This window comes from Myotis brandtii, unplaced genomic scaffold (assembly GCF_000412655.1).
Source record: "Myotis brandtii unplaced genomic scaffold, ASM41265v1 scaffold187, whole genome shotgun sequence".
Classification (NCBI taxonomy): domain Eukaryota; kingdom Metazoa; phylum Chordata; class Mammalia; order Chiroptera; family Vespertilionidae; genus Myotis; species Myotis brandtii.
The window spans coordinates 779,044-787,281 of record NW_005356944.1 but is presented as its reverse complement, the minus strand read 5'-3'; the positions used below and the strand labels follow the sequence as shown (position 1 = coordinate 787,281).

General features: G+C 60.1%; 1 protein-coding gene across 1 annotated transcript in view; it reads left to right on the top strand.

Moving 5' to 3' along the window:
* Positions 1–8,238, top strand: part of NRXN2 (neurexin 2) — a 90,935-nt gene that overhangs the window by 13,620 nt on the left and 69,077 nt on the right. Inside the window, exons 3-4 of the mRNA XM_005864447.2 lie at positions 2,558–2,587; positions 4,667–4,738. Coding sequence (XP_005864509.2) covers positions 2,558–2,587; positions 4,667–4,738 — 102 coding nt within the window. The remainder of the gene's footprint in view (positions 1–2,557; positions 2,588–4,666; positions 4,739–8,238) is intronic.

Below are 8,238 nucleotides of genomic sequence, written 5' to 3'. Positions count from 1 at the left end.
CCTGCACCCCTGCCCCCAGCCTCTTGTAGCAGAGAGAAGACACAGAAGCAGCCAGATAAAGTACCCTAGGAAGGACCCTTGCTAATGCATCAGTCACAGCCAGCCTCCTCCCATGGTGGGAGGGTGATGCCACAGGTGGACCTGGGGGGGACGAGGGTGTAAAGCGGGGAGAGCTGGGCATGAGGAGGGAGCAGAGATTTCAGGGCGGGTGGGAGGCAGGTTCTAGAAAGCACCCTTAGGTCCGGCTGGGCTGAGCCGTGGGAGACGGGGCAGGGGACTGGCCTCCCCTCACCAAGATGGCTGGTGCTGTCACGCCTGAGGGAGCCGAGCAGCTGGTTGCCGTGGTGACAGTGGAGAGTGCGGCATGCTAATGAGGCTGCTGGAGCTGGGCAGTGGAAGGGTCTGCAAGGGGAGACCCCCCCCCCCCCCCGCAGTAGGACAGGCCTGTGGGGGACAGAGGGCAGGCGCACAGCCATGGGCTTCCAGGCCTGGGTCTCCAATAGCCTGCGAGCAAGTCTGTTTTTGCCAGGGAGAGTGAGATGAGGGGTTAGCACTCTGGGTCTGGGTCCTGGATTTAGGGGTTCGGAAGAAGATGCCAGTAGTTCTTGGGGGAAGGAGTGGGTGGGGCATTCAAGCAAGGTGGCCCCCCCCCCCCCCCCCGTGTTTTGGGAATAAAACCTGTGTCTTTCCAAGAGCTGTTCTGTCCTGAGGCAGCCCTTAGTAGCTGTGGTCCCCCTTGGCCCCCCAACCGGCCTCAGACCCAGAGGTGGGGAGAGACCAGCGCTGTTGAGAGAAGCGGGCACCACGAACCACATCTCCCCCGGGAGCCAGGCCTTGGCCCCTGGCCACGCCTTCCTGCTCCCTCGTGCCTTCCTCCTGCACCCAGGCTCCCCAGCCCTCAGCTTCGTCTCAGAGCCACCCGAGCCCTGGACCCTTGCTGCTCCTGCCGCGGCCCCGGTCTCTCTGCCCAGGGCCCGCATCCCATTGCGCAGCAGCTGCGATGGTTTCAAGGGCGCTGCCGCTCCTTCCCCACCCTCTTGGCCAGACACCACGGCTGCAGGGTGGGAGGGTGAGGGGAGTGGGAGGGCTGAGGTTCTGGGGCCTCAGCCCAGCTGTGGGGCTGGTGCGGCTTCTGGGGACTGGGGTCCTGGTCCCGTGGGCCAGAGTCTTCCCCGAAGGCCGAGGTGCCCTGGGTCGGGGCTGACCAGGCTCTCTCACGGGCCGAGGTAACCCTGGACTGCCCCCCCCCGCCCCTCCGCCCACTGCTCTTGCTCACAATGTTGGAAATAGGGCTTCCGTTTCTGTTTTCCATGTTCAAAGCTCAGCTTTGGGTCATCTCAGAGAGGGCCTGGCGGGGAAAGGGGGCCACAGAACAACTTAGGAGCGGGTTTGACCTCTCAGACCCGGCCTTCTGCCCAAGGTCTTGGCTGTCCGAGAGCGCTGGCCCCAGCCCTTAGTCCTCCCTGTGGAAGAATCCCCAGCCCCCGGCCTTGCTCCAGGGTCTCTCTAGATCAGCGGTTCTCAACCTGTGGGTCGAGACCCCTTTGGCGGTCGAACGACCCTTTCACAGGGGTCGCCTAAGACCATCCTGCATATCAGATATTTACATTACGATCCATAACAGTAGCAACATGACAGTTATGAAGTAGCAACGAAAATAATTTTATGGTTGGGTCACAACATGAGGAACTGTATTTAAAGGGCCAGAAGGTTGAGAACCACTGCTCTAGATCCTGCTTCTTCCCACCTGCTTCTACTCACTCTGTCCCCCAAACCCCAGTTCCTTATAGAAGCCAGGTGTGTGGGTGCCCGCTGTCCATAGAGGGTGTGGGAGGAGCAGCTGGGCGGTGGCAGGGGGGCGGGGGGACTGGAACTGGACCTGGACAGATGCCTTCCCAAAGCTCACTTTTGTGGGGCTCCCTCTTCCCCTCCTCTGCCAGGATCACAGGGGTGACAGGGATGGGGGTGGGGCGGGTGGAGGTCCCCCTTGCCCACTCAATCCCACGCTAACAGGACACTCTCTCTCTCTCCAGGTGGCTTTGATTTTTGTGTCGTGTTTTATTTTCTCCTCCATCCGAATCGTTTTTCTCGTTGACCGTTTTTTTTTCTCTCCGTCTCCCGGAAGAAAAAAAAAAAGAAAAAAAGAAAAAGGAAAAAGCAGCCCTCCCAGCCTCTTGCTTCTCCTCCTTTTCCTTTTTTTTTTCCGGCAAGAATGAAAAAAAGAAACCAAAATCTCCTCTCCCGCTGCAGCGACTCCCTGCCCCATCTCCCTCCGGTTCCGCCTGCACCCTCACCCCCTCTCTCTGCCCCTCTCATGCCCTCCACCCTCTGTTCCGGCATCGGGCCCCTTTCCTCAGCTCCTGGGCTGGGGGCTCTCCCCCGATGTCTGTCACAAGTTAAAAAGGGTTTTTAAATTGTGGCAGCAAAAGCTTTTTCTCCCCTCTGGCTGATTTTGATGACTCGTGTTTTCTTTGTTTCTTTCCCCTTTTCTTTCTTTTCTTCTTCTTCTTTTTGTTTTGTTTTTCCTTTCTTTCTTTCTCTCCTTCCTCTCTCCAAGGTCCGGCTCACCTGACGTTAAACAGCGAAGGTATGGTTTGAAGTTCTGGTTTGCTTTGGATTGGACTGGATTGCCCCCACCTGCGCCTGGATCTGCTGCTCCTTCCCCTCCTCCATCTGCCCCCCTTCCTTGCCTTCCCATCCCCTTCCTCTGCCATGTCTTTATTTATTTTTTTCGGGGTGCTGGGTGGGGGCGGGGGTTTGTCCGTGTCTGTGCTCTCCCCTCCCCCGCCTCCCCCCACACTCCATCGCCCGCATCTCACCTTGGTTTCTGACATCAAGAGATGTTTGAACTCCTGCCGTTGTCTCCAGTCACCCTTTTGCGTTTTCCTGGTGGTGGTGTCTCGCTCTCTCTCTCTCTCATGGTGGTATTTTGTTTCCTTCCACTCATTCTGGTCATTCTTTCTTCTCTATCAATCCAAATACAAAGAGAAAAGCAGGGGCTGGAGAAAGAGGATTTTAGGCACCTCGTCCCCGCCCCCTGCTGCTGTGGGATGCCCCCTGTGCCCATGATGGAGTGAGTGGGAAAGTAGGGGAGCCCGGGCATGGGGTCCCCCTTTCCACAGCTGTCCCCCTGCAGGCCTTCACCCCTGTGTCCTTTGTACGTCCCTTGACTCTGTTGAACAGAGGAGGACATTGAGGCCCGGAGAGGGGAAGTGACTCGCTAGTGATCACACCGACTAATTGGCGCTACTGTTGGGGCTGCGCGTCTATTTTTAGCCTCGACCGAGTCCCTGCCATTTCAACAAGCCCTGGCGGTTAGCACCTGGGGCAGAGCCCAGGAGTCCCGACTGTGGCCCCTGCCAGCCAGGACCTCCCAGGCCTCCTGTCACGACTCTCTCGAGCTCGTGGCCTTCTGGGCACCGCTCCCTGCCCAGGGCAGTCCTCTGCTGGGCTCATCTCCCATAGGGACGAGGCAGGAGAGGCCTATGGACGAAGCCGGAGGCTCAGATCTGGAATTTGGGATGGATTTAGGTCTGGGAGGTAGGGGCCTGTGACTCTTGCAGGGATGCCACATTATGGCAAGAAATGTTAGGACCGAGGAAGTCCCAGGTGGGGAGTCAGGACCTGGTTGGTTCACTCACATCCTTCTTGCCTGTCAGTGCCTGGTTCTGGGGGTGCTGGCTGTGGCCCACCTTGGTCATAGACGAAGGCCGAAAGGATCGCCCCTCCCTGGGAGGTTCATGGTTCAGGTGTTAGTCTGGCTTTAGCTCTGGGGCTTTGTGATTGGGGTGGGAGTAAGGGACTTTTAAGCTTCATTCTTGAGTTCCCCTCATCCCATGGGGCCTGGCAAGGTGTGGGTGCCTGAGAGCCGGGCACTAGGCACACAAGTCGGCGGAAGGGGTGGGTGGAGAGCTTAAGCTGACCTGGCACCCAGGCATAGCAACACGTGCCTGTGGGGCCTGTGGAGAGGGGGCCTAGGGCTCACAAGCCGGTGGCCCAGGGCAAGGAGGACCCCTGGGAAAGGGCTTCCCCTAAGCAGGAGCCCCAGCTAGTCAGGACCTCCCTTGGTGTGCACAGCCCTCTGAAGACACAACGGAGGGACAGTGTACGAACAGAAACCATGGCCCTGCCCCCGTGATGCCCACAGTCTAACTGGCATGAACCAGGTGTAGACAGGGAGCCAGGGTTGCCTGGAGGATGGGCGAGGGTCAGAGGAGGGGTATGGCGTGTGCCTTGGGGAGTTTTGGAGGAAGGGGGCCTTCCAACGCATTGAAGAACGTGAACTCTGACCCAGCAGCGAGGGTGAGAGCGAAGATCCAGAGCGGGGAGGAGAGTGAGCCAGGAGCCGGCGGCGGCGGAGCGCAGGGCCTCCGGGCGCTGAGGGCCGGCCTGTGCGCATGGCGTTGGCACAGGCCCCTGAACCAGCCCGAGGCCCCAGAAGCCGGTGGTCATGAGTCTGAGGGCGTTTCTGGGGTCTCGGTCTGTCAACAGGCTCTTTCCCTGGAGGCCCCAAAGCAAGTGGGTCCCCAGAGCAGCTCCCCTTGCCCTGAACTTGTCCCTCCAGGCGAGAGGACCTCTGCCCTGGAGAGGGCCCTCTGCCACCCGAGGCTGGGGTGGGACTGCTGAGTAGCCCCCTGTGCCTGACTCCCCAATTCTGCTTCTCCAGTAGGGTCCTTACTGTTCTCCGAGGGGGGGGCCGGGAGAGGAGGAGCCGGTGATGTGCACCAGCCGACAAAAGGTCAGTGACCCCACGGTCCCCAGAGAGCCCAGCCCTTGCCCCCTGCAGGCAAACTGCACTTCCCATGGGGGGGGGGGGTTAGTGGGCAAAGGTGTGCCCGCTCTGAGGCCCACTGGACGGCTGGGCCCACGCCCCCAGGACCTGCCCTGGTGTGAAGGGCCGCAAACCTCCGTTCCTTCCCCAAAGCTCAGCTGTCCCGGTGGCCTCTGTCTAGCACCCTGATGTCTTTTTGTGGCCGTTGTTCAGACTCATTGCTGGAGTATGTTTCTCTGGTGGACCAGGCAGTGGAGTACCGCCCCCCCCCCCCCCCCCGCAGTTAATCATCTAAGTGTGGTTTGCAGATGTGGTATTTATAGGACGTATGTATCCCATGTGTCACCTAAATGAGTCTCCACGACCCTTTGTGGAAAGGAAGAGCTCATTGCCTGGGGTTTACAGAGGAGGAACCTGTCACTTGCCAAAGTGTCCCCCCTCCCCCTCCCCTCCCTCCCCTAGACGGGGCCCCTGAGCCGGTCTTGGGCTGCAGGTTTTAAGCACCGAGGCTGCCTCTCTTAAGAGATTCTCCTTCCTAAGAAGTTTGCGGGGCACTTTTGCAGCCCCTCCAGGAACGCCAGTGGGTGCCAAGGACTGGGCTAGCGAGTCCTGCCCGTGCTCTTTGATACACGCTGTTCTGTCGGCCTGGATGGCCGCCATCCCTGCCCTCTCCCCCAGCTAGCTGGTGTCTCTTTCAGCTGACTCTGGGAAAAGCAGCCAGGCCGTCCACCCGGAAGTCGCCCCGAACTCCCCCCCACGTGTGCACCCAAACACCTTGGTGTTCCCCTGGCCTACACGTCCGTTATATCGCTTGTCTCACTGTGTCGTAACTGTCACTCGACCTGTTTGCCTCCCTCGCTAGAAGGAGCTCCCGAGGACAGCGCTTGGGGGGTTCATTTGTGTGCCCCAGCCTTCCCCCGCGCCGCCGGGCGCAGGAGCAGGCGTGCGCTCAGCACCTGGATTCTAAGTGGGAGAATGGTCTCCGTCCTCCAGGGGCTCGTTGACATTCTAACAAATAAGTATAATACAGCGTGGGACATGCAAAGTACATGCAAAGTGCAGACTTTGTCCGGAGGAGTTAATTATTCGTTGATCCAGAGAGAGAGAGGGAGCGCACGCGCACACTGAACCGCACATGCCAGCACAGGAGGCGTGTATTTGTGGAGCGGCTCACAGTTCAGGAAGTCGGCCCATCTGTCCTCTTCCGAGTGCCCACGGCAACCTGCGAGGTGGGCCGTGCTGAGCTCCTCTGTCCAGGGAGGAAGCTGGGGCTCAGAGATGCTGCCTCTTGGCCGAGGTCACAGCGCCCCTGGACGAGCCAGCATTTGTGCCCAGGTCTTTCTCACCTCGCACTTCCTCTCCAGGGAGCAGTACAAGATGTTACCAGGCAGCAAGTGCCAAATGAGCAGAACCGACAGCTGTAGTGCTGGCGAGTGGGAGGGACCGGGGGGGCCGGAGACCTTCTCGGAGGAGGGCTCTGGGCTGGGCTGGAAAGGAGGCAGCCGCTCTGTCCCTCTCGTGGCTCAGAAATCCAGGACCACAGCTGGTCTCTGGCACATTCAGCTTGACCTGGGACACTTGTGGGCTCCACACCCCTGGCCTGGGAGATAATCAGGCATCAGCCACTACCCCCTCCTGTGCCAGGGGTGACTGCCCCCTTTCCTGTGCCAGGGGTGGCTGCCCTCTTCCTGTGCCAGGGGCGTTTCGGAGCTCAGCTTGTTGTTCAGGTGCTGCTGGGAGTTGTAGTTTAGGGATGGTCTGGGCTGTGAGATGGGGGCGAGCGCCCCCTGGTGCTTCAGGTCTTGCTCCTCCCAGACCTGGCAGCCTCCGCATCCTTACCCTGAGAGTCCCCCACAAAACCCTTTGAGGTCCGGCTGCCCTCCTCCCCGCTCAGGGTCTCTCTCTGTCCTTCCCACCGTCCTGAGGTTTCCTGTTCACACTTGCTCGGCTCTTTTCCGCCCCTCTCCTCAAATCCTTTCAGGCGCCCTCTGGCTGCTCCGGGCCTTCGGGGGCCTGGGGCTGCACTGGGAATGCAGATCATGCCTCCTCTCCTAGGAGACCCGAGGAGGCGGCGAGGCCTGGCCTGTTTCTCGGCTGTGCCCTGGCCTGGCCGCGTGGTCCAGCCCAGGCCCGCCTCTCTCCTTTTCACTGGCCTCTTTTGTTCTGTCCAATCACTTTTGCATGTGGTTGCCTTATTCTTTCCTTTTTTTCTGCGTGACACTCCCTTTATGGATATTCTCTTTGACTGCAGTGAAGGTGAGGGAGTGGGAGGGAAGGCCTGGCTCCGGGGAGGGACTAGTCTGTGTGGCAAACCCAAGGTCAAACACATCCCTTTTCTGGTCCTTGAGCCCCCCAGGCCCACCCCGCCGGTGCTCAGGCAGCGGGCCTGGTTGCCATGGAAGCAGTCAAGTCCAGAGAAAGCCTGGCTGCCATTCCCTGGAGGTCGCTGTCCCCCTTTGCTCGCTGGCCCCCTTCCCATCCCCGTCCCCGTCCCCTCCCAGTGTGCGCCTTGTCTTTATTCAGACACTTCACTCTCACCTCCGGCTCCCTCAGCACTCTGAGCTGCCACCATTTCCTTTCTGTCCCGATGGTCCATCTTTCTCCCCCCTCCTGGCCTCCCTCCGCACCTTCCCCTTCTGTCTCCGCTTGACTCCTCCCCTTTATTCTCTCTGAGCCTCCCCACTGGAGCCCCCAGGTAGGCAGAGCAGGTTTCCACTGTCCCCATGTGCCCGTGTCCTCACCAGCCTCGCTGCCCTGTGGCCTCAGGAAACTGGGCCCCGCCAGCTGCAGGAGGTGCGGTGCCAGGCGCTGGGGCGGCAGCTGGTGCTTTGGCATCCGGAGGCAGCGAGGACAGAGTCTGCGGGCAGCCTGCCCGGGCGGAGAGAAAGAAGCGGGGCTGTTGTGTGCAGGGGAGGGGCGTCAGCAGAAAGTGCACCCAGAGAGCCCTGACTCGCACGTGGTGCCTGCCGCTGTGGCCTGGCCCAGCAGGTGCCCCCAGCCCTGTGCCCCCCAGCCCTGTGCCTCGCTCCTGCCAGACCTGGGGCCGGTGTGGAGGACCCCCTGCACTCTGTAAAGGCCTTGTGCCGCATTCTTGTTCCTGTGCGGTGGGCGGGGCCAGCTGTTTGCCGGGAGGGGAAGCGAGTCACTGTCAGGGTCCAGGTTCTCTGCTCTCCCTGCCTCCATGTCCCCTTCTCTACCCTCCACGTGGGCTCTGGCTTGTGAAGCTGTGGGGCTTGAACCCCAACTTCCCTCCATCGAGTCGTTGACCTCTCACTTGTCACCCACTTAGAGAATGCTAAACATCCCTAAAGCTCTCCAGTCATTTTTGCTTCTGCTTAAAAAGTGCCGTGGAAAGAGATCTGTGTGTGCACACTCACACACACACACACACACACTCACACACACACGTTCACACACACGCTCACACTCACACACGCTCACACACACACACACACACTCACACACAC